Raw genomic sequence first — 26,077 nt, 5'->3', positions numbered from 1 at the left:
ACAGCTGTCCGTGTGCGCAGAAAGTAAGTCTGAGCATTTGGACAGATCAATCAGCAAATATTTACAAGAGGTGTTCTTTAAAATGAAGCATGATTGTGAAACTGTAGCGTTTTAAATGCATTCATAAAGTGTTTTTGGTGGATAGATTGAAAGAAAAGTGTATTTTCAGATCAGCCACTGTGTTCCCCAGCTTGAAAACAGGAAGCAGAAACTAGAGACAGCCTGGGCTCTGTATGCTGTCACAGATGTTTCTATTCCCCTCATTCCTGTCTCTTGAGGCCTACAAGCACATCTCTACATGCAGTCTGTATGTCTAATCATCAATCCTGAAAGAATCAATAGTATCCATCTGCTGTGATCCCGTGTGTGTGATTCATGTACAGTATGTGCACATGGGAGTGTGATGTTAATGTTGGCCCCTCCCAATTTTCTTCAGCACAATGAGACAGACTGAGCACTTCCAGTTAGGTGTCAGAGGAGCCTTTGGCGCACTGAGGGCTCCAGTTTCAGCCATATAAATATCTTTTAATGTCCCTCCCTTTGGAATTATGAAAATCCACACAGACATGAGACAGGGCCATTAAAATCTAGACTCCACGCTGGTCCCTGGTCGTTATAGTACTCTAATGGCTACCATTTATATCTTCTCTATCTAACACTGAGTGCTAATGCTGTGTTCTTTTATCAAGTCTGGAGGTTAAGAATTGTTTTTTTAATAATAAGTGAATTATTAGCACATCTGGATTGACTATCGTACACTCTACTTCATGATTAAAGTTACAGCATTTACACACTTTTCCATTTTATTCTTTTATTTTTATTTTTTACCATTTGAAACAAGTCTGTTCAAGCTTTCTACAATTATCCATAAACATAATGTCACCCACCATGTGTCATCAGACTGGTAACAGCCTCTGGTAGTGCCTTTGTCAGTAGTATGAGTCAGCACACTGATGGAAACCCATTCCTCTAAAGCAGTTGCATGTTTCTAGAAAAAGTGTTGTTCATGTATCCATGTATTAATATTATCATTAAATAAAACTGTATAAGCTACTATAATGTGGTGGAAAGATGAAGTATGTGATTGAAATGTTTCCCAAACTCACATTTTCACCAATTCCAAGTGTTCAATTATGTACAAACATTATTTTGTTCAAAAATAAAATTTGTATTTTGTGTTTGTATACTGTATATTTCACCCTTTGTGTACCACTAAAGACGTACACCTGCAGCTAATTCTTTTATTTAAGATTATTATTTTTTCCCTTTATTAGACAGTGACAGTGGATAGACAGGAAAGGTGGGAGAGAGACGGGGGATGACACGCAGCAAAGGGCTGCAGGTCGGATTCGAACCCGGCAGCAGCAAAGGACTCAGCCTACATGGGTGAGCTTGAGGTCGCCCCACACATCCAGCTTCCTGAGAACAAAATCCAACTGGTGCAAATGCAGCCTGAATGAGAATGCGTTCCTATGTCCCATTCATTGTCTCAATGCGCAGCCATGGAGAGTACCAACGTTAGGCCGGCTACACACTGGCTGCGTGGCGTGAGCGTGTCAGCTGCGTGGCGTGTCCGTTTATATTTCGGCTCCCATGGTAACAGGTTAGAGCGTGCACACTGCCTGCGTGACAGGCACGTCTCAGGCGCGGCTCAAGCTGCGCCTATAACGCGTGCATGCTAGAAGTGAAGAAGTGTTTCCAGGCAAAATAGAATACAAAAAAATGTTTATATGTCATTTTGACACGAATACATAGTTATAAATGACATGTTGATGTTTGAAAGTCTCTAGGTTTTGATATAAATGCAGATATAAATGTAATTAAAAAAAAATCGATTTTCTAATATTGCACCTGTCAATACAGAACAAAATATTCTGTAGCTTATTTTGCCGTCAATACTGCTGACGTTGTCTTTGCTGTAATCAAATCAGTCTATATTTATGTTTAACATGGTATTTCATTTTATCAATGGGAAACATCCATGTGTACAGACAACGCTAGCAGCAGCAGAGCAGCGTCAGACACCTTTCTGGTGTGGAAAGACATAGAAAAATCCACGCAGCGGACACGCAACAGAAACGCCACGCTCACGCCACGCTCACGTCACGCAGCCAGTGTGTAGCCGGCCTTACTGTGATCGGTGCTGCACCTGTCGAATAAAGGGGGGTTGAAATAAAGAATAGTGCATCTTTACAGTAATGGATAATCTACTCTCCATCTTATCTTCTACCTATCTATTCCTGTTCAGGGTATTACTAGTCTCACTTTGCCAGACCTTCCCTCCACAGCACTGCGGAGGAGGGTCTGGATAGTCCACACAGCATTCTGGGATGGGAGAAAACGTGCTCTGATTTATTGGCATTTACTTTAAACCAATCACAACCTTCTTGGGCGGTGCTAAGCTCCAGACAGAGCCACGGTGCCTCTGCTAAATAGTCTCAGGAAGGAACTTGTTTTGGTGGAACGTGTACGTTCAAAAGCAGTTTTAGTCGTGCAACAGAAAACTCAGATTGGACAGATAGTCTAGCTAGCTGTCTGGATTTACCCTGCAGAGATCTGAGGAGCAGTTAACCATAGTCCTCACAAATCCACCAGAGGTTAGAACACCAACACAGAGACAGAGGAACATCCGGTTGAATTTCCAGCGCCACCTGAACAATTCCGCAAATGAAATGACGTCGATATAGACTAGAGTATTATAGACACACCTTCCAGGGAGGAGATTGCTCCCTGGTTTTCTGTAAGTACTCACTTGCTTTTGCGCAGGGCGTGTTCCACACTGTGGCCCCTGAACTTCTTGTAGTAGTCGATGAAGGAGAAGGGCAGGTTAATGTTGAGGGGGTTGCTTCTATCAGGGGCTGCTGCCCTCTTTCGAGACTCAAACGCAATCATCAGGTCCACCCAGGCGGCCGGCCTCTTGATCTTAAATTGGTCGATGAAATCCTGGCCAAAGATCCTACACAGCAGCTTCTCAAATTCATAGTCAATCCCGATAGAGCCATAGGGACCACCTGGGGAAAGAGGGGATTGTCACTCAAATAAAAACAGGATGAAACCTCAGCAGCCTGAAGCAGAGAGACATGATGTTAAGCCCTGTTTACCTGAGGCCTTGTAGAGCTCTTTTAGATGTCCCTCTGGAAGACGGATCTGATGGACAGTCAGGTCCACTGTTCCCCCGCCACAGTCCACCACCACATATCGGTCACCTGCACAGAGAATACACACACATGGAACATGGTGTGCAGTAATTCCATTTGTTAGGACAGAATTAGGCAAAACTGTATTTGAATATTATGCTCCATATAAATGGAATAACCTGCAGATTCTAATGAATAAATAAAATAAAAAAAACAGCCTGATGCCATTTAATCACTTTAAATTTCTTCTTTATGAGTCCATGTATCCTGACTCTACATGTGCACTTTGGGTTGTTAAACATTCTGTAATTGTTTGATGTGTGTATTGTGTATTGCAACTGTATATTATATATGAATTACTATGTTCAGTAATTTGTACATGCATTGCAATTTTATATGGCATGTAATCGGGGCATCATGGGAAATGGGAGCTTGCTCTCAGTAGGCCCTCCCTGAATAAATAAAGGTGATGTCTAACAGCATCCTTCCTGGTAGGACTCATTGCTCAGACATGCAGCCACGGCTTCTCTACCACAACTCTGCTGATTTTAAGAACATTCTCAAGGGAGGTTCAGCGTGACTCTGATCCAGGCCACAGAGCGTACTGCTGACCTACATTTCTGTAGCTGCATTATCAGCAGCGCAGCGGTGAGGTGATGAAAGACGAGAAAGTGGATGAGGTAAAGAGAGGGACTCAGCATTGGCTTTGCCACAGTTTGACACATCAGTTTGGAAATCAGATGATTTACAAAGTGAAACACATTTAAGGTCACATTTTAAGCATTGCTTTGTTACTACATGTCATAGACCTTAATGTGGGTGTGCACCTCAAGGTGGGTAGCTCTACTAATGCCATTCACTGCACTGCTACAACTATTATTTCTAATCATAGTTCTTATATTTATTGTTACGATAAGTGCCATGGCGCATCATGCCAACTGCTATAATCATTATGAGTCATATTTCTCTATATCTGTATCAGTGTCTCTGTGTACCAACCACCAAGAGCCTGGGGCTGTCTGAGGTTTCTGTCTGTTTGTCTTCTTAACAAGATGACTTAATGGGTTCATCTGGGTCACATTCAAATGTTGCAACAGTTTACAACCCATGTCATTGATGTATACTGTATATATTTGATTGTTACATGTCCAGGTACATAAGGACTTAAAGGCCAACTTAGGTGTATTGTAATTTAAGTCTGGCCATCATTGAGTTATGAAAACATTAGACGCTGTACATGTTCATGTAGGAGCATGATGACATCACTACAGTGAAGTCAGACAATCAGACAGGTGGTAAACAAACCAACAAGTTATCCAGATGATGTACATGTGAAATAGGGCTGCACGATAAGAGAAAAAAATGTGATATGCAATAACGTTGTTGAATATGGCCATGAAGATATTACTTGCGATAAATACACAGATATTAAAGTGTTCTCAGTTCTGCTGCTTTCAGTATTCTTCTAAAATACAACAAACTGCTTGTTGAATTTAAAACTAATGAAAGGAAATCATTTCCAACATTCTTTTACTGAACAAATTGAACATTGAATTAAACATAAAAGGCAGCACTAACAAAAGAATGACAGTTACATTTTAAAGAGCAGTTTTCTGCTGAGATTTTCTTTCAACTAACACAAAAGAATCCTGGAGTGTGTTTCACGATATGTCGCAGCCTTTCACGAAATGTGTATTGCGCCAGTTAATATCGCGATGACGATAAAGAAAAGATACAGTATATTGTGCAGCCCTTATGTGAAATGGTGCCTTTAATCCTCCATTGCAGAGAAAAACTGTGTGCACAATTTAGGTAAGTACAGTAAGTCTAAGGTGAACCAGGATGCCAGTCTGTAAATCGTGATGGATGTGTACAGACAACCCGTTCTCACTCCCAACTCATAAAATACGGACGCATGGTCATTGGCTTTCAGCGTCAAATCCCCCTTCAGTGTGTGTGAGAACGCACCGGGCAGAGCAGCAGCTACGCGGCGCTTGAAGATGACTTAGTATTAATGGCAGTTACACACCAACCAGACGGCTGACCGTTGGTAGAAAAGCCAGTGTGACTGATCAGTCTCCCCGAGTTGGTCCAAGAAGTTCCTCAGAACACACCAAAGCGACGAGACGTAATACGTCTCCATAACAGCAGGCAGCGCTAATCTGTATTGTCGGCCAAAAATGAAAACCGGCAGCTGATTGAACGCGTCATGTAGGTCTGGTTTCTCCGGAAACTCAAAGCCAGACTGTCATGGCTGCTTGTTTAGAATACGATCTCATATTGTACTAAAATAGTTACCGAAATGTGTTTCTGAAAACATTTTAAGAGAGAAATAGGCCGTGCAGTTGCTGAATCTGTCTTCATTTCAGATCAACAAAGGTCAGTTTAAAAGATTTTAGTCAGATTTTGAGAGGCTTATGGCGCTTTTCCATTACGTGGTACCTGCTCGACTCGCCTCGACTCTACTCGCCTTTTTTGGTTTTCCATTACGAAAAAAAGTACCTGGTACCTGCTAACAGGTTCTTTTTTTAGTACCACCTCAGTCGAGGTTCCAAGCGAGCTGAGCCGATACCAAAAGGTGACGTGAAAGCGACAGACGGGGGTGTCCTGAACAAACCCGCTATTTTTAAACAGTTTAACCAGCTGGTTTTTTCTCTGCGTGGAGCCTCCACAGAACTGGAAAACAAGCTCAAGTGGCCTGATGTTTATACTTGTGCGCTGGTGTTTGCATCGAGCCGGCATATAACGACCAGCCACGCTGAGGCGGTACTAAAATCTGCAATGGAAAACGGATGCACAGTGTGTCGAGTCGAGGCGAGTCGAGCAGGTACCATGTAATGGAAAAACGCCATTAGTCACGCTCATTCCGCTCGCCATTTCCGGGTGAGTCCCGACTGCCCTGTCTCCGAATGAGCATGTCAGGTCGGCCAAAATGAAGGCCGACGGCTCCTCCAACGGATGACTGCACGGAACACACCGAACAGACTCAAGTCACTGACCTGTCAGACGGCCGATTATCGGCCCGGTGTGTAGCTGCCTTAAGAGAAATAACGGTAGAGAGTAGTATGAAAGCCCGAAAATCCATGAAGGGAGATTGGGGGGGGGGGGATGGGTCAAACAACACAGGACTTTCACCCAGGAGACCAGGGTTGATGTCCCGCATGTCACGTTTCCTAAATCCAACTGTCCCGTTCTTCTTTTCCTAAACCCAACTGTCCCGTTCTTCTTTTCCTAAACCCAACTGTCCCGTTCTTCTTTTCCTAAACCCAACTGGCGCGTTCTTGTCCCGCGTGTCATGTAAACGTACCTTTTATAAGCCCACCCACCATCTTTTCCTAAACCTAACTGCATCAAAAGTGACGCCAATAGTCCAGATCCAGCACGTTTAAATAAAGCGTGTTTAGATATGATGCTAAAGGAGACTTTTAGCGCCAATAACAATGCCAAAGATACCTGACCAAGCGTCCATGTTTTGATGTGATGGGAGTAAGAATGACAATGTGTTGGTATAGACAGTTTGCGTAATACTTTTACTTTTACTTATCGACCTTTGTTTTCTCTTCCAAGTAGGTCAACTAACCTGGGAGTTTGTTTACAACCTCTCTGAGCGTCGGCCTACCGGTGTTTCTTCACCTGTCTAACCTATGACACCGCCCTGTTCCGAGTACAATGTCATCCTACCTGACAGAACCAATGACAAGTACTATTAAAATAAAATCCAAGTTGTAATAAACCTTAGTTTTCCTTCCAGGACTTTAGAACTAAACTGAAGAAGTGGGAAGTAAAGTACAGACATACATGGCTGTATGTGGAGTGTACTGGAACAAATTACAGCACGTTTTTAAAATCAACTCACTTGTGCCTTTTGGACAATTTAGAAATCTGGTCTTAAACTTGCAAACTTCTACTTGTACTTGCTGTACATACTTGTACTTTCTTTTGTATCTGTATTGTCCTAATTTATTTATCAAATTTTAGTTATCAATTTTTCAATCCAAATGTTTCAAAGTTGTATTGTCTTTTTATCTTTCTTATGACGGTGTATTCTTTTCTGTGTTGTTGTTTTGTTATTGTGTAATTACTCGATGTCGTTGTAAATGAGGGCCGCCCCTCAATGATCTTTCGAGTTTAAATAAAGGTTGAATGAATGAATGAATGTAAGCTAAGCTAAATGGAACTACTTTTGGTACAACCAAAATGGTTATCATACAATGAAATAAAATTGAACAATATAATGAAAAAAAATCAAATGTACAGGTCTCCAGATTGTTACAGTTCCCCAAAAAACCAACATGCTTTATTTCTACCAAAATCTCTAGAGTTAGTATCTAATGTGGCAGATTGGCAGCATAGGAAAGAGCAAGAGGAAGAGGGAAAGGAAAGCATAACAGATGAGTAAAAGAAGAGAGAGACTCTACCTTCTTCCAGCTCCGACCAAAGCTCCCCTATGACATTTTCCACCAAAAAGGTGCGGCTCTGCCGGTTGCGCCGAACATGCTCCTTTGCTGCTTGTTAACAGAGAGAGAATGTTCTGGTGAGTGGGATGAAGCCGTGAAGCTCTGCTGTGTGGCTCATATACAGTACAGTGGTGTGTGTGAGGCAAGCAGCAAGCTGAGATGCACATGGATCCACGCTGTGAGCAAGTCAGATTCAGAGTGTAATCATTTATTCTGTCTATGATGCAAATATTTTTTTAAGAACAGCTGCATTTAAATGAGAAATAGATCATTTGCCTGTTCAACACATATATATATATATATATATTCCAGTATAGAGATGCAGTGGAAGTCTCTAGGACAGGGGTGTCAAACTCAGTTTTACTACGGGCCAGACTGGAAAATGAGAATCACATCAAGGGCCAGACATGTTTAGTTTATTGACATGCTTTTGTTTTAGAGAAAAAGTCAAATATGTTGACCGTATTATTGCATGTCTCATTAAGCTATCTCACTTACAGTGTGGGCCACATGAAGCCCCGCCAAAAAAAGTCGACAATAAAGATCCTAAGTCATCATAGAAAAAAAGTGACAAAAATGTTGAAAAAGCACCAAAAATGGTGGAAAAGCAACAGTTGTCTAAAAAAAGGGGCAAAAACGTTTGGAAAAAACCCCGCCTAAAGCATCGAAAAAGAGCCAAAAACGTCAGCAAAGGAAGCAAAAGCATCAAAAAATATGTCGGAAAAATTGACAAAACCTTCAGAAAAAGCGACAAAACCTAGGTGGACCAGAATTTATTGTGAACCTAAATTGAGATCTAAATCTGACAGGGGCCGGGTTTGGCCCGCGGGCCTTGAGTTTGACACATGTGTATCTGTCACACCAATCATGTTGCTCACAGTGTTAACATGCAGTGAAGGGGATGTGTGAATCCATCAATATTTTGTATAGGTGATCCATGTTGAACTTATCCAACATCAACCTCCCACGTTCATGATTCTACATTCATGCTCCATTAAAGGAAAATACATAAAGGAGTTTAACAAGCAAACATGTTTCTGCCACAGTGGTTTTGATTAAATGAACATTTTCTAAAACAAATACCTAAACATTTCTACAAGCATTCATTGTGTTTTAACGTATATCTAAGAACCCCAGTCTCCTACTACAGGCTACTGCAGCTGTAGCCCAGTGAAGCCATGGACCCTGAGGTCAGCAGGAAGACCTGACAGGAAGACAGGAGGAAATGTCAGCGGGACATTTCCTCCTACACACAGGAAACAATGCACACAATGAAGGACAAGTCTCATTAGCTTTGCAGAGGTCATGAGAGAGGTCTAGTGGTAACATTACGTCAGCCTAACATTCCAACAACATTGTTACCTCCCAAGACAGATTTACAATTGAGCAGTTTTATTACAAAATGTTCTGTGAAATCTGAATTTGGTAATATTCTAATAATAAAGTATGTCATTGCAAATCTATCACTATTTATTTATAACTGTATAAGTCTTGTATGCTTCTTACACTGTTTAAAAAATATTCCTATTTTGTTTTTCTGTAAGAAATGTTTGTTCTGTGCGAACAGGTTTTAGAGTTATTTATAATGTGATAATTAGCTGAGTGTGACTGTTAGTTTGATCTCTTGTTTCTGGGAAATGTATGTTTGTGTGTATGTTTGAGGGTGTACACATGCATGTGTATGTATGTGGGTGTGGATAAGTGTATTGCATATTGATGTGATTTTTACATATATTCTTGTAATGGAATGTCTGCGATGTAATGGGTATGTATTGTGTGTCTAGTGTGGACCCCAGGAAGAGTAGCTGACTCCTACGGCATCAGCTAATGGGAGTCCTTTTAACAACGATAAACAATAAAAAATGATATATCAAATATCAGCCAGGAAATTATTGTCTAATAGGAGACATTAAATGACAATGAGGTAGAAGATGCGTCAGTGGGAAGGCCCATTATGGGAAAGTCAAAAGGAAACTGAAGGAGTAGATTATTATTCTAAGTGTCTGACAACATTATGAAAGGATCCCTACAGAGATAGACCTTTTAGTTAAAGAGTAAGATCCTTTTAGTTTAACATGAAACAGCCCCGAAATCACCATCACCAAACCCACCAGACTCCATGTAAATAATCAGGACTTTTTTCGTCGTAAAACACACTTCATTCAAAGTGGACAGAAACTAAATAAAACTATCAAAAGCCGTCTTGGTTCATCTTTCCACTGTTCCAACAATCACCACTCTGGTTTGGTTGAAATAAACCCTTAATTCACCCATTTACATGTGGAGATATGCTGGCTCTATACACGCTAAAAGTCCTGATTATTTACATGGAGTCTGGTGGAAATATGCTGGTTCTATACACGCTAAAAGTCCTGATTATTTACATGGAGTCTGGTGGGTTTGGTGATGGGGAGTTCGTTTAAACTGTTGTTTTAACTGTTGCTGTTTAAACTGTGTTAAACTAAAAGGATCTTCCTCTTTAACTAAAAGGTCTATCTCTGTAGGGATCCTTTCATAATGTTGTCAGACACTTAGAATAATAATCTGAGTCTGTCAGCAGCAAAAACAGAACTTTTAGTGGACAGACATTGACGATGCGCATCTGCCCTATATGATTACATTGCAGCCTGGTTAACAGCTACTGGTTACAGCTGTCTTGCTCGATTTCAAAATTTCAAACATTTGTGTCACTTAGACTTGAATGCATGGGTTGGCATCCATGGCATCCAGGTTGAAAAATACTAATACTAAAGCTCAGACTGAAGGAATAACATCCTTTCCCAAACCTTGGTTTCAATTTAATTAGAAATTATTAAATTGGGTTAAAAATACATGGCTTTACATTGTAAGTAAATTGTGGCCTGATGTTGATCCTACAAGAAAGGTCAGAGGTCACTAAGTCATTATACCGTATAAGTCATTATATTCAACCTCCTGGGGGCCATGGGTATCTATAGCAACAGTGTTTTATGGCAATCTGGCCTGTAGTTGTAGAGAAGTCTTGCCAAAGGGCAGCTAGGACAGAGAGACCAACCAGTCAACATCACCAATATTTAGATGCAAATAGGTCTGAGGTTCCCTTGGTTTTCTGTATTGAAATGTGACACTGGTGATTGTGGTGAAGTATTTGTGATTATTAGTGATTACAGCAGAAATAGTATGTAGATTATACTGTAGCTCTGCTCTATACAATTCTTAAGTATTGATTTAAAAGACAACAGACAAAAGGACAACAGAGCAAACAAAACAACAGTTACAAAGCCAGACCATAGCAATGACATCAACAGCAAATCAATCAAAGGACAAAGAGCAGAGACATGTGAGGATGACTATGTCTGAGATGTAACAAGGTGTCCAACATAAAGAGCCTTGTCAAACCTACATGTCTGTTCTCTGACATGCTCGGAGCCATAAGAGGGATGCCATACAATGTAAGAAAAAAGCTCTCTCAGCCCAGGGAACCAGGAATTAAAATGATTTGATTGGAGAAACCAGAGTCCTATGTTGTGTCTCAAATAGCACACTTCTGTACCTACACTTTCTCTTTTGAGTACATAGTGCGTTCACACTGACGAAGTGAGGCCACCAGCAGTGCACTATGAGCACCCGGATGCTGCACTCAAAGCTGCCAAAATGTTAGGTCTGGATCGCGTGACACTACTCCCACTCAACGGCCGCCATCTTTGCTACGGAGTGGAAGCTAACAGGACCACCATTTTCAAACTTGTGAAAATGGAGGGCGAGGAAGCTGCAGCGGTTATTACACAAACTATACAAATGTAATATGCACACGTTTTTCTCGAAATGTACCACTATACTGTCCCCAGTTAGAGAGAAAACAAGCTGAGCGGGCGACAATAGGGGGCGGTAACGCTCCGCCCGGCTGCAATTTACCCTTAAACACAAGAAGAAGAAGAAGAGTCATTTCCGGTCAGTGCATAATGGCCATGCGCAATTTGGGACAACACTCCCCTGTTGAAATGTACGCACTGCACAAGTATGCACAGTGCACTACATGTAAGTGCACTTACGGAAGTATGCAAATTGAGACACACTTCTAGTTCCTGGTTCCCAATGGTCCCTGCTCTGGGGATAGAACTTTCTGGTGGTCCTGGAACTATTGAGGTGGAGTTTGCAGTAACGATCATCACTGACTGGTCTAAGACAAACCCTGGTGCTGCTGTAAAACCACTGGTTGTCTTGATATTAGGATGCGAGACAGACTTTTCTTGTAATCCTACTTTTCATTCCATCCTTGTCAATCCCAATTAGTCTTTCTAATCTAATCTAATTTCTTGTAACATAACATAAGGCTACTTGTCAAGTTTATTAAGATTAACGTTATGTTGCTGCCGGCTTCCTGACTAATCTAACGGCGCTGTCATTTGTGCTCTAAAAAGCTCTTCAGATGTGGTGGAAATAAAAAGAGGAATGTGCAAAAGTGAATTTTAGTTCCTGATTTAGTTCCATGGTGACTGGACAAAAAGGGGGCATATTTCTAGTACTACTTTGCAGCCTTGCAGAATGTTCTGAATCCCACAATCTATTGGAAATCACAAGTCCTATGAACTTGGAATCCCAAACAGGCAGTCAACTGTTTGTTGTAGTCCACCCTCTGGCTGATCAGATAATAAAAAGCCTCCTGTTTTTCCCTGCTTTTTGGTAAAGAGATCTACTCTATATCAAGCATGTGGTCAATGTCAGCACCCCTCCTGACTAAATTTAGCTTTATCTTGTGTTTCTTCTTTTCCTGATCTGCAATATATAGTGTTTATTTATCATATGAAGATCAAAATCTAGTGTTAACGTTTTTAGGGTTCCTGAAGGAGTAAAAGGATTTGTGGTTTTAAACCTAAAACAGCTAAGATATACAACCTTTTCTTCAATATTAATTGGTCAGACATGTTTCTCCACACAAGATGAATGTATCTCCCTCAACACAGGGGTCATTAGAGTGGTTAGTTGTGAACGTCTAAATACATCTATTGAGGCACACATGCCCGTGAGATTCACATAGAAGTGCTTTTCCAACGAAACACCTTCATACACATTCATATCTGATGGAATAAAAAAGAAAGAATGAACAAATGGAAACATTAGGCAAGATTTTTTTCTCTTTGGATAACAAAGACCTATTGGACCTGGGTATATCTTGTTTGCATGCAAGTGAATGATATAATGTGGTTGTCTTTACAGAGAAGATAAGACGTTAGACTAAAAGGAACCCTGTAAATCCTTATTTTGGATTTAACATTTTGATGTTGGTGATGGACAAAAACTCAATAAAAGTGAAAAGGTAGTATTTAAAAAAAAAAAAAAAAGGAGAGGGTACTTGCTGTTGCTGCTTCACATTGCCAAAACTATGTGATATTAATGTACAGTGCAAGAATAATGACCAAAAAGTGACTAATTGATGGAAGCTAGAAATGTCCTTCATGTAATATGGTTCATTAATAACCAGGTAATAAGCTAGAACTTGTTAAGGTAATACATTTCCAGTTCCAGTGTTAACCGTTACCTATGATTGATAAACTGTACTAACATTATCTTGTTGGTATACTTAATTATTGCATCATGAAGTTTCAATGTGGGTCAATTTTAGAAATTTGCAGACATAGTTCATTTAAAGTGTAACCACTCATCTTTTATCAAACTAAAGCAAATTATGATGTTTAATGTTATCCAGTTTATTACTACAATACTTACTGTATTTTAGGTCAATTGGTAGGCATTGATTTCAAAGGTTTCGCCCAGCTTTCTAGTGATGACTGAAATTCAACACAGTTTCAAACATCAAGGGAGACCTGGGAGGACATTTGGGCCTATAATAAAGTCAGAAATAGGAATAATTCATGAATGAAGCTCCCATTAAAGGGGTTAAGGATAAGTGTAAGCTTTTATATTGCATAGAATCTTGGAAAAGAAGCAAAAGCAAGTTGAAATGTGATGGTTGGATCAAAATAAAAAGTCATGCATTCCCTGTCTGAATTTGAAAAAGAAAGCATGTTTACCATGACCGGGAGAAACTATGGAAGAAACAACATTCAACAGGAGAGAAAACAGTATGTTACTATGTCAGTACTAATGCTGCCAAAGAGAAACTGCATGAAAGCATCATGGTAGAGAACATTCAGCACCACGTGGTGTCAGTGTTGATGGGATGTACCTTGGGTCATTCCGCCCCCCACGTTGTCAGTGGGGCTGTTGCCGTTCTGGGTGCTATGGGCGCCCAGGTCCACCATCTGGTGGAGGCGGAGCTTGCGGCAATAGATTGATGCTGCCTCTGGTTCTAAGGCGATGATCAGCTGCTCTGGGTTTTCACGGGACACCAGACCAGACTACACAAGGGAAGAATACAGACAGGAAAAACACTTTTAACTTCCAAGATAAACTTTTGCTGTTTGCAACTTCTTTCTCAGGTATGAGTCATCATGGGGACATGTTTAAAATGCCTACTGTAGCAGTCTATGGCTGAAGTTGTATAGGCTCGTTTTGGACGTCTTTGTGCCTGTTTCTACTGCAACCACAACACACACTAGAGTGTGAAAAAGTTCCTCTGGTCTGACGCAGTTTCCCTTCTATTGACAGTGCTTGTCGCCCCAAAAGTGCAAATAGTACTAAACCCAGGATCATGACAATTTATGATTTTGTTTTAATTTCTTCATTTCAGCTGCAGTGTGTGTGAGGGGTGCAGGTCGATTTTATATCCAACTGTCACTTTGGAATTCATGCTACTATTTTTAGGCATAAAACCACCTGAAGAGGGATAGTATAGGCATCAGATACACATATTGATGATTCATAAAAATACAATCAAACAGTGTTGTTTATGCTGAATATAGCCCTCTGGATGGTGGCATTGCTGCAGGACCTCAATAGTATCTGTGCTACAACCTCGGTTGCCTGGTCTGAATGTTCCTTAATGTGTGATGCATACTGGGACATGTAGGCAAAGTGGGACCAGCTCATTGACCCAACTTTCACATTTATATAATCTGGAGTAAGTGTCATATCTTTGAAAGGTTCTTGTTATTTTATTACATTTTAGTTTAGGAATTTATTTTGGGAAATGATATGCAGTAATCATGTCATTAACATGTTTATTTATGTCAAGGTAACTAGTAAGATTGTATCTGTATTTGTAGTGTAGTTGTATAGTTTAAAAAGTGCAATCAAGAATGTGTCACAAAGGTCACGGACGAATGCAAAACAGTAGCTATGATACAAAGCTGCTAATTCAGTGTTCTGATTAATAGCTGCTAGAGAAACATGAGGCCTGTTTCACAACCACAGACTCATCTTTTTCAACTTTGTTTCAGTTTGTCTTTTCTTTCTTGGTTTATTCCTTTTAAAGTCCAAAGGAGCTGCAATGCTTTTACTGTTTGAGAAAGAGGGAAAAGGCAGAGAAGAAATGGTGACTGGTGTTAGGGGTGGATTAGTCTATATCAACAACGTTTCATTTTCGGGATTGTACAGGTGCTGCCGGAGGTTCTGGCGGATGTCCCTCATTTGGGCCGGATGTCTGTCCCCTTTCTTTGTGTTGGCGTTCTAACCTCTGGTGGATTTGTGAGGACTATGGTTAACTGCTCCTCAGATCTCTGCAGGGTAAATCCAGACAGCTAGCTAGACTATCTCTCCAATCTGAGTTTTCTCTTGCACGACTAAAACTACTTCTGAACGTCCACATGTTCCACCAAAACAAGTTCCTTCCTGAGGCTATTTAGCAGAGGCACCGTGGCTCCGTCCGGCGCTTAGCACCGCCCAAGACGATTGTGATTGGTTTAAAGAAATGCCAATAACCCAGAACACGTTTTTCTCCCATCCCAGAATGTTGTGTGGACTAGCCAGACCCTCCTCCGCAGCGCCGTGGAGGAAGGTCTGGCGATGCGAGACTAATGGGGTATCAAAAGAACAAAGTGCAAGAGAAAGGGCTGTGGGTTGTGTCATGGCTGCAGGAGAGCTAACGGATGATGTGATCAGAGGAGTGGTTGCAGTGGGCTGCCGTTCACTCACTTTCTCCCTCCCTCTGTCCTCCATGAGCAGCCAATCAAACGAGCCACACTGCCTGATGCTGAGTCACTGCAGACGCCCAGCTTTCCCTCTGCTCACTGTCTGTCTACCTCTGTGTTTTACTCACATCGTTTCTCTGTCAGCACATCCCTTCATCCCTGCCTCCAGCCCCACCGCAGAACAGCTATAAGTTCTTCTCCTTTTTCTCTGTTTCTACCCTCGTCTACATGTCCCTCCTTCCATCCTTCCTTCCTTCTTCTTTTAGCTTGCACACCAGGCATGTGATCAGGACAAAGGGATGATATCATTGGGGAAGACAGCAGGGGAACAGGAATCTGAATCAGTCTGAAACCAGTGCTCAAAATCAGAATGTGTTAATGTGGTTTGAGATTCGAAAAGCAAAATTAAAAAGTTATTACAATACGAGTTTTACCTTTAAAAGTTTAAGATTTAGTACTTTTTAAATAATTTCTAGTTTAACATTTTGGGAAATGCACTTATTTGCTTTCTTTCCAAGAGTTAGATGAGAGGATTGACATCAATCTTATGTTATAATCAATATTTTTCCATTGTCAGTGGATCATAAACAAATGTATAATGTCAGGGTTTCCCCCAGAAAAGTTGTGAAGCCGCCCCACTGTAACTGTAGTGTTAGTTACAGTGTAGTTACAGTAATGCCAAAACAGAGCTGAAGGGAGAGTGAATTTTAGACAGGTGTCCACAAAAACTCCTGCAAATGAATGCTACTGTTGCTTTGAAGCTACTGGACGTTTAAATAGGTTATTGTTTGCTAACACGGTAGCCACATCAACCTATAAGGCCATAATATGTCAAACGTGTGTGTGTTCAGCTTGTTATTGATCAACATGTCATATCTTTACAGAAATGCTCAAATGTGTGGTTTTAGGACGAGTTACATGCTTTGTCTTGACGAACAATAGCTGACATAAAACACACACACACACACACACACACACACACACACACACACACACACACACACACTGATTGTTCTGCCCCGCCCTGATGTGTTTCACCTGTTGTATCACCTGTCCCTTGTTTGCTCATTGTCTTGTATTTGGTCTCTGTGTTTCCCTTGTCTGTTGTCAGGTCATTATTTCTGTTCTGGATAGTGTGTTTGTTAGTTCATCTGTTTTCCTCGGTACTCCTGTTTCATGGATTCCTGTTTTGGACTTCTACTTTTTTTATTTTTTTTTGATTTATTTTGCCTGCTGTATTCTGGACACCTTTTGTTTGTATGTATTTTCATGAATTAAATCTTCAAGCCCTATTCTACCTGCTGTCTCTGCACTTGGGTCCTACATTCTCTGAAGCACACAACAGTAGTAAGATGTGGTCTGAGTGATCGGATCACAAGTGGACAGCTCTAGGTAAAGGTGAACACTCTCTCAGGATGCATTGAGATCGGATCGCAAAAACCACATTTGGTGGTGGTTTGAGCCGCATGTGTCCACATTCTAATAGCAGTGAGAACGGGAATGTATCCTGTGTCCACATTAAAGAGCACCTACTCAATTGTAAACAGAACTAGTACTCATTCAAAGTATTTCTCATTTCACAAAAAACACTGAGTGAGTCGTAAGTTTTGGATGTTATTATCATATACTGTTAGTGATGTATTTTTGTTCCTGCGTGCTACTTGCTCCTATATCCCGGGCTGTCTCGAGCTCTCTGCAGCGCTGTTGATCGGAAAATAACGTTAATTATAGTTTTATAAATCGCCCCTGAATGTAGAACTTCCTCCCGTTATGTTGTCTCCGTCTGTTAACTATAAAGGCCTTTTTATAGTTGTGCGTCGAATTGACGGTGTACCCCCGCAGACCCCTCTGCGTCTACACTGGACCCTACGCCCTACGCCCTCCTTCTCCATCAACAACATGAGATCAAGAAGAGGGTTAACTTCTCCTGGTTCTCCTTCTACATCAACAACATGACATCAAGGAGAGGGTTAACTTCTCCTGCTCCAGATCTCCCACTGTGGTCAGAAAGAACAGGGGAGACTCTTTGTTTCTCTCACTATGACTCTAGAGTCACTACTCGCTCCGAAGCCGTCACTCTCTCACTGCTCCCTCGCTCTATCACCCACTCCCCACACACACACACACACACATGTCGGCTTGACGCACACACCAGCGCACAAGTATAAACATCAGGCCACTGACGTAGGCTACGGAGAAAGCTCTGTGTGGAGCCTCTGCACAACCATAAAAAGGCCTTAAGTCTTGAATTGCCAGAGCTACAGCGCTGTCTGGAGTTGACAGTGAAATGTGTGGTCACCGCAGCGGCTGTTAAACGGTTTCATTTCTTATAATTTCTTCATAATAATAATAATAATTTCTCCGTTATTTTGGTATTTAAATGCTTTTATTATGAAGCCGCAAAATCCGGAAATGTTGGGTCTTCATCAGAGGTAACTTAGCACGACTCCTATAAGCGAACATGAAACGTAAAATAAAGCAGTTATAATAACTGAACTTCAAACGACAGAGATTCAATTAGAAGGTACAAATGTACTGAGAGCTGAACACACTGAAACTTTTACAAACATCTTTCTCTCCTGCACAGGTCCTGCCGCCCGTCAGTAGATCTCCTCATGTCGGCACCCTTTTATATAGGCTACGCACAGTCAGACTGTGGGCAGCGCTTTTTCATTTTTCACTTGATTTATGTGAAAGTAACAATTGACATTATATACATTAACAACCAGCCTATATGCAAACTGAAATAATGTACTTGTTTATGTGCATATAGAGCGGGGAAGTGAGATCCGATCACAAGTGGTCACTCAGGACGCATGTGGTGACACATTCTACTGCCAGGTGGGAACACGGGTACCTAGAGATGTTCACTTGTGATCCGATCACTCAGATCTGATTTTCGAACCAGGTCGGAACAGCCTAACACACACACACACACACACACACACACACACACGCACATGCACACACACACACACACACACACACACACACACACACACACACACACACACACACACACACACACACACCCATCACAGCTGTTGTGTGTCTCTCCTCTCTCCCCCTCCAGCTTCTTGCCTCTTTCTTCACTGCAGACAGCCACGCCCAGATGACCACATACACTAATGGTTTGAAGAGACTTGCACACGCACGCACGCACGCACACACACACATACTCGCACGCACTCACACGTTTATAATTTAATTTATTAATTTAATTATCTGCTTGTAAGGAACCTCCATCAACAAGAGTGCAAGGGTAAATGAAAAGTGACCAATCAGACAAGGGCAAAGTGATCAGACTAAGCTGAATCAGTAGAGAAGCAGAAAGCTTCTGAGGCGATATCATTTCACAACTAACAGAACCTAACCTCTACTTGATCAGATTTTTAAACCACCAGTAAAAACCCTTTGATAGCCTGCATTTCTATCTACTGATCTTGATATGATATTGCAGGGCTACTATCACAGAATTTGAAATCTCCCTACTGTATATGAGTCCTCTGATTCCTTAACACAAAAATAATAACTATATCTCACTACCTGTCTCCCTGCTAATTGATATTTAGAGCCATTTATTCATTTTAAACCCTCTGTTAAACACATCATATTGGAGTGCCACAAGGTTCTGTCCTGGGTCCACTGGGCCATCATATCACAGTATTAGTTTTCATTTCATTTTTCATACATTTTTCAGACCCAAAATGTTCTAAAATCAACAAAACAGAGATCCTAGTAAATTGGTCTAAAAGAGTGAAGAGAGCCCCCACCTACAATGTATTACACTATCTCAGCACATTATAGCACAGGCAATAAAGCTGGCTGTTACCATGGACACTAATCTAACCTTCCTGCATCTAAGGATCATAACTGCAGTACATACCTAGAGATCGTTTGAGTGATCACATCACCCCTCTTCTGAAGACTCTGCACTGGCTTCCAGTTAGATTTGGGATACATTTAAATATTCTAATTACACTTGTACTATCACAGAAAGCCCCCATTCACATTGTTTCAAATGTGTAACATACTGTCTGACTGCCTGGTATGCAAATTGTATAGATGCTGACAAAACAAAGTCTCCAGAGAGTCATAAAAACAGGGGGAAATCATTGGAATCACCCTGCCCTCTCTGGAGGACACCTTCAGGACCCGTTGTCTTCACAGAGCTAACAACATCCTGGCAGATGAGACCCACCCCTGTCATTACCTGTTCTGTCTGTTACCCTCTGGGAGGCGCTACAGAGCACTCAAAGCTCACCCCTCCAGACTGAAGGACAGATATTAACCATCACTGAACTGAACAAAAATCAAACATTTCCCCACCTTGGTGTCATGAACTAGATGTGCAATAATACAACCCGTGCAATACTGTTTCCATGCTTTTAAAATGCTTATTCATATATATTTTTAACTGGGATGACTGTGAATGAGTGTATGTTAGAGTATTTTTGTGTATTTATTACTTTTAGTACTTTTATAATCAGGTACGGCACAGCAAATTTCATTGTACACAAGGTTGTGCAACGACAATAAAGTCCAATAAATAATACATTATTTTTTAATTCTATTCTATATGCTGTAGTATTGGTTGAGTTTTATTATTGTGTTTTTCTATCACTCTCGATAGTTCTCCTTTCTTTCATTTTTTTCTCTGTGTCTCTATAACGACTCCTACAGTCTGTAGCTCGCTGTGTGTGTCACATACTGAATGAGAGCGAGGACTGATTACTATGTGGCACTGCAGCAACCCTGAGCATCCACCTCTCTCTCTCTACAGTGAGAAGTTCTCAAACAGACATAATTTAAGCTACCCATCATGTTAGACCCTGTCTTCAGCCATGGTTGAAATGTCCTTCAAGATATGAAATCAGTCATTAGCAAACGGTGTTCCGACTAGAGATGCGAGCTGGAAACAAATGACAGGTGTACAAATGTGAATGAAGCTTCTTTGCCAACCTTATAGGCAGCTTCCCTCATGAACTGTTTTGCAGGCATTTTCCAGATGGCAGGAACAGTGATCACCCATCTCACATCATTGTTGTCAAATTCTCCGCCTGTCTGATCACTCAGCTCCTGCCAGAAGAAACGTGAATCACAACCAACAGGTTAGAAAAGTCATGGCAGGGTCACACTGTGGGCTCAGACCATTGGGGTACAATTCATAAACAAGAATGACTGGGTAAGGATTATTCCTTATGTGTTTCCTTTGCTACTCACCCCCTTTGTATGCATCACATGTTCCCTGAGATAGTCATTATGCCACAATATGTCAGATTAGCTAGGTATGAATACTAGCATTTAAAAAAAAAGTAAATGGAATAAACTGAACATTGGCTTCAGGGTTCATGCTGGGATTGAGCACAAATTCTACAGAATGTGGATATAAAATTATCAAAATAAAAAATGCATTGTGTATGTAATACAACAGAAGATCCATTAGTGCTGACAGAGGTATGTTACCTTCAGTGCTTGCTCCTTAAAGAAGGCCAATGCATATGCAAAGATATCCAGAGCTTTCACTCGCTTCCCATTGGCTGCGTGGAGGTCTGTGTCGATGGACAGATTCTGATTGCGGGTAGAAGATGTTAAAGTTAGACTTGAAAAAGGACAAACAAATCGAAACACTAAAGAATAAGAGTACGTAGACTCATGTATCATATGAAGAGGGGATATGAGGTCTGCAATGACTTTACAGCTATCTTCTGTGTTCTACTGCTGATATGTGACATTGCACCACAGCGTTATTCCTGATGGTTTTGGTGACCCAGTGACCTTTCCTCTTCTTCATCATTAAGCGTGTGTTTACTCTTTACACCTCTGACTTCAGAGACAACACCAGGTCATCCTGCCTGCAGAAGTTCTCAGATGACTCTGCCATTCTGGGGCATATCAGTGGACAACAGAAGAGGAATACAGAGGACTGGTGGATGACTGGTGGTTGGTGTGGACTAAACCATCTGCAGCTGAACTTAAGCACGACCAAGGAGCTGATTGTGGACTAAGCTGCGACTTCTGGCAAAGTGCAAAATATCTTTTTTAACTTATAACTTATATAATTACATTCATTTTGCACACCTTATGGCAATGTGCACACTTGTATGCACATACAGTACATGTACATACATAAAAGTATGTTACATTTACTTATGCTAGTATTGGTTTTTGCACGATTGTTTGCACCGTATGGTTCGTTCGTGTATTGCTGCTGTGACTTGGGATTTCCCCCAGGGATAAATAACTTATCTATCTATCTATTAAAACCCCACAGGAGACACAGAGGCATACTGATGAGGGTAACAGCATGATCCAGATCATTTCCTGCAGAGAATTATGGGCAGTAAAGGACCGTGAGCCAACAGCCACTGGCAGAAATGCCTCCCACGTAGCAAGAAAAGCAGTGTGCTGTATCAGCTGAGGCCCCCCAAACAGCATCACAATACATAACACCGGACACGGTGAGACACTGAGTGATGAGGATGGAGCGTGCTTCTCCTGCTGCTTGGCATGCTTGAAGAGAAGAGAAACCTGGAGAACCTGGAGAACCGCTTTGCATTTATTCACTGGGTGTGTATGTTTGTATCCTTACTGCAGTGGTGTGGAGCTTCATTTTGAATTTTTCCAGATAGAGCCAGTGTTTGGACTCGCTGGGGTCCAGGTCATGGTAGAAGTCCCGTGCCGCGTAGCCAAAACTGTGGAACTTCCTGTCTGGAGTCAGCAGGATCGTGGTTGGAGTCTTCTGATTGGACACACCAGGGTCCCCACCTTCCCAACGCCTAGAAGGAAGTCAGTTATCAATACATGTACCATCCATCTGTATTTCTGCTTTTGTATTGATCAAATATAAACTTTTGGAATTGTTAGCACCTTAAACATGTCATCTGAATAATCATTTTGCAGGTGAAACCCCCCATTTAACAACCCGACATTTCAGACTTTCCATCAATTGCACATGCAGTTTTGTATTTATTATGAGGTTTAAATCATCAAATCAGTCATTAAATTCCATCAGAAAAACCAAATGTACTTCTCTAATTGAAGTGGGCTAATTGAGCAACCACAGTATTTCTGGACAAATGGAGGGCAGCTATTATTAGTGTTATCTCTGTTCCTTGGGAGAGGTGTATGATGGGATTATGGAGGCCATCTCACTAAGAGCACCTGAGGTGAAGAGAAACTAATTTGTGAGATCTGGGAAAAAACTGGATGGGACAGCTTTTAGCTTTCAAAAAGTATGGGGTTGGTGGGATATCGCTTACATTTTATCTGAAATAAACACATCCTTATGCTGCTGTTGTCATGCTGTTGTGTTCTTTAATTCTTTGACTGCTGACTATACTGTTCTTTCATTTATTCTTTTATATTATTTATTCATATTATTAAGTGTATTCATGTAATATGGATATGTTGTTCTGTACCAGACACATTTTTCCAGGAAGAAAATACTAGAAATACTGTATCATTAGATGGCTAGTCTGGATCAAAGGAAGTACATTTCCAAGACATAGCCTGACATCATGTGTATGTATCCCTCACAATTAATATTTGGAAACTTGCATCTCTGCGAAGAAGATTTGAAGTGATGAAATGAGGATCCAGCTTCCATCTCTAAATAGCTGTCAGCACCACGGACAGTTTTTCTGTTATGCCAGAAATCAGGTTCCTGCTCCGTTTGTTTCCCTCACAACAAGTGAGGACAGCTGATGAATGCTAATGTTCAGTCTATAGGGCGAGGAATGTCTCGTAGCACACCAGTACACTCCCCACCCCTCTCATACAGCTTTTCGAAAATTCCTTGCTAGAAACTAAAAACCTTCCCATTGACACGACACAGGCGGCCACCGTCAAACAGAGTAAGGATTCCAGCAGAGGAGGGACTCACCCAAACTAAATAAGCAGGGGGGTCTGGAGCTGTTTTCACAGCAAATATAGTAGCACTGAGTGAAAATATCTGATTCCATCTTATCTAATGGTTAGAGTTAATGACCGGTGTCAGCCACAAAGCCTTGCGGCTGCGTTTCCATGGAAACTGCTCTCACATGGGTCCCGTGGAATATGACAGTGACAGTAGCTTGGAAAATAAGGGCAAAACTTATATTTGAAAATTTGCAGATGTACATTTGCACTGATATTGCACACTGTTGTTTCAGAGCTGAGTTTAGGGAACACTCTCGTCATAGATTTAACCATTTATTGCAACATATGGAAATACAGTTATGCTTGTCGCTGATTGCTCCGCTCTTGATAATGCTCCCTGGACCAGCCAAGCAGCATGCTAAGCTTAAACAGGGAGCACCATGCAGAAACACCATTGGGTATAAGGACTCTGAACTAGGAAGGTGGAGGCTGGGGTGGTGGAGGCAAAGCTTTTGCCAGCAGCAGTGAGTGAAGCAGCGTCAGTGTAGCAGGGACCGTGAGGAGGGAGTCCCATTTAAAAGGACCACCTTGATGTGAGGATGGCTGTGATTGGTGTGTGTCTGATAGGAATGATAATTCAATCAGCGGGCATATGGCGTAGATGCAAGAACTAACACTAAGCTTAATTTAGATTAAACCACGCTCACTTCTGTATGACAAAATTCTAGATGCAGCGTCACTGGCTGCGTTCCCATGGAAACCACGATCAAGTGGGTCCCGCAAAATATGACAGCTACAGTAGCTTAGAAAATAGCAATATAGGGCACTACATTTGATAGATGTACTGTTTATAAGACAACAAATGAGACATGAATTAGGCCAGCTAGCTAGTGCACCCCACGGTACCTCCACCTCGAACCACGACGCGTATTAATATCACTTCCCCATCAGTCAGGACCAAGATCTGATCATAATTACACTTGTGCTTTCCATAAACTGTCGTTGCTTTAGCCTTTAATTTCAGTCTCAACCCTGTTAGTGGGAGCGATGTGAGAGCAAATAAAATATATAAAAACATAATTCAAACTGATGTGTCTCATTGGCAACACACGGCTCAACAAGCCAACAAATAGCCTATATGTAATATGCTGCTGAAAATCTATATCTTTCATAAAGATACCCATCAGGGAATGTTAACGGGGTTGTCGCTCTCTAACCGAGGTCCACTTATCTTCTAAGAACGGTGACGCCGTTATCAACCGAGTGTTGATTGGTCAGTAGGCGGTGCTTTAACACCGGTTGATCTCTAATCTCCAACATAACCATAATGCTCCCAAGCAGTAACACCAAATCTTGCTTCATAGTACAGGCCTGGTCTGTAAAGTGTCTTGAGATAACTCTTGTTATGATTTGACACTATAAATAAAATTGAACTGAATTGAATGACTTCATCAGGAGGAGAGTAGACATTCAGTATCAACTGTAGCAACTCAAATTCATCTAGCGAAAACCCCAGTGCCAAAGAAATAAAAGAATACAGAAATGAAATAAGACAAAATGGATCTAACTCTGGCAGAAAGTTACTGTATGTGTTCATGTCGGACTCCAGTCCTTCACAGTCAGAAACTGATTGAGAAAATGCCTTTTTTTAGGGTCTTTTAAAATCTGTTGATATGACCAGTCCATTAAAAAAAAGCGATGCAAAAACGTCATTTCAGTTGCAAACTATTATCATTTTTCTTAATTGTATTCAGGCAAGATAGACCACTATCAGCAAAGTCCATATGTTGCTGCAGCTCCGGCCCATCCCCACACTCCTTCCCTGTGAGTGTCTGCATTGCAGTGCTGGCCTACCTCATAGTGTGAATGCACTCGGGCTCCTTAGTGAAGGCGTAAGCATAACCGCTGGACGTGGTGCCAAAGTCAATGGCAACCACCACCACGAAGGACGGCCCTGATGGGACCTGGTCTGTGTCGTTTTGCTGTACAGAGAGAAGATAGAGAGTTTGACAGGGTTAGAGTCACAATTCAAGATTTTTATTTGCCATTTGTGCAAACAGTACAGGCACAGAGGAATTCCTGTGCAGGCTCTTTGAGTCAAGTAAAAAAGAGTTAAGGGCAAAGAAAAGCACACCGACTAAGAAAAAGATTATACAAGGTAAATAAATTCAAATATAATAAGACAAAAAAACTCTATACACTATACAAGAGTGCAAAACATACAACACATTATGAATACTGCAACTGGAGTATGAGTACTACTGTAAACCAGGAGGAGAATGAGTAGAAGTAAATATATATACAGGTTATAAACATTATGCACTATGCTGGGTCTGTGACAACTGTGGGGGATACTGCATTTGTCACGAGAATGTGATGAGACAAGCTGAGTGTCTACCACAAAAACATTACACACACACACACACACACACACACACACACACACACACATTTAGGCTGTAACAAATGCAGCCATCAACAACAAGATTTTAAAAGCAATCAATGAAGAGCAACAATTGATCCAGATCAATAACATCAAACATTTCAAAATAACAAAAGTAGCATCACTTCTTAACACGGACATGAACACATGCAGCAGCACTAACATATTTAC

The 26,077-nt window shown here is 41.2% G+C and overlaps 1 protein-coding gene across 2 annotated transcripts in view; it reads right to left on the bottom strand.

Annotated features, from left to right (window-relative positions):
- hspa12a (heat shock protein 12A) overlaps positions 1-26,077 on the bottom strand; it is a 52,240-nt gene that overhangs the window by 2,495 nt on the left and 23,668 nt on the right. The window contains exons 3-10 of one of the 2 annotated variants that reach the window (XM_078273138.1): positions 25,318-25,445; positions 22,196-22,382; positions 21,070-21,174; positions 20,566-20,682; positions 13,761-13,932; positions 7,556-7,642; positions 3,102-3,206; positions 2,753-3,011 (exon numbers count right to left, since the gene is read on the bottom strand). In XM_078273138.1, the coding sequence (XP_078129264.1) occupies positions 2,753-3,011; positions 3,102-3,206; positions 7,556-7,642; positions 13,761-13,932; positions 20,566-20,682; positions 21,070-21,174; positions 22,196-22,382; positions 25,318-25,445 (1,160 nt within the window). The remainder of the gene's footprint in view (positions 1-2,752; positions 3,012-3,101; positions 3,207-7,555; positions 7,643-13,760; positions 13,933-20,565; positions 20,683-21,069; positions 21,175-22,195; positions 22,383-25,317; positions 25,446-26,077) is intronic. The other variant, XM_078273139.1, reaches the window with a different exon arrangement.

The sequence above is a fragment of the Sander vitreus genome, chromosome 17 (genome assembly GCF_031162955.1).
Source record: "Sander vitreus isolate 19-12246 chromosome 17, sanVit1, whole genome shotgun sequence".
In the NCBI taxonomy this organism is placed as follows: Eukaryota; Metazoa; Chordata; class Actinopteri; order Perciformes; family Percidae; genus Sander; species Sander vitreus.
Note: the sequence above shows the minus strand (reverse complement) of the source record. Positions and strands in the feature narration are given on the sequence as shown.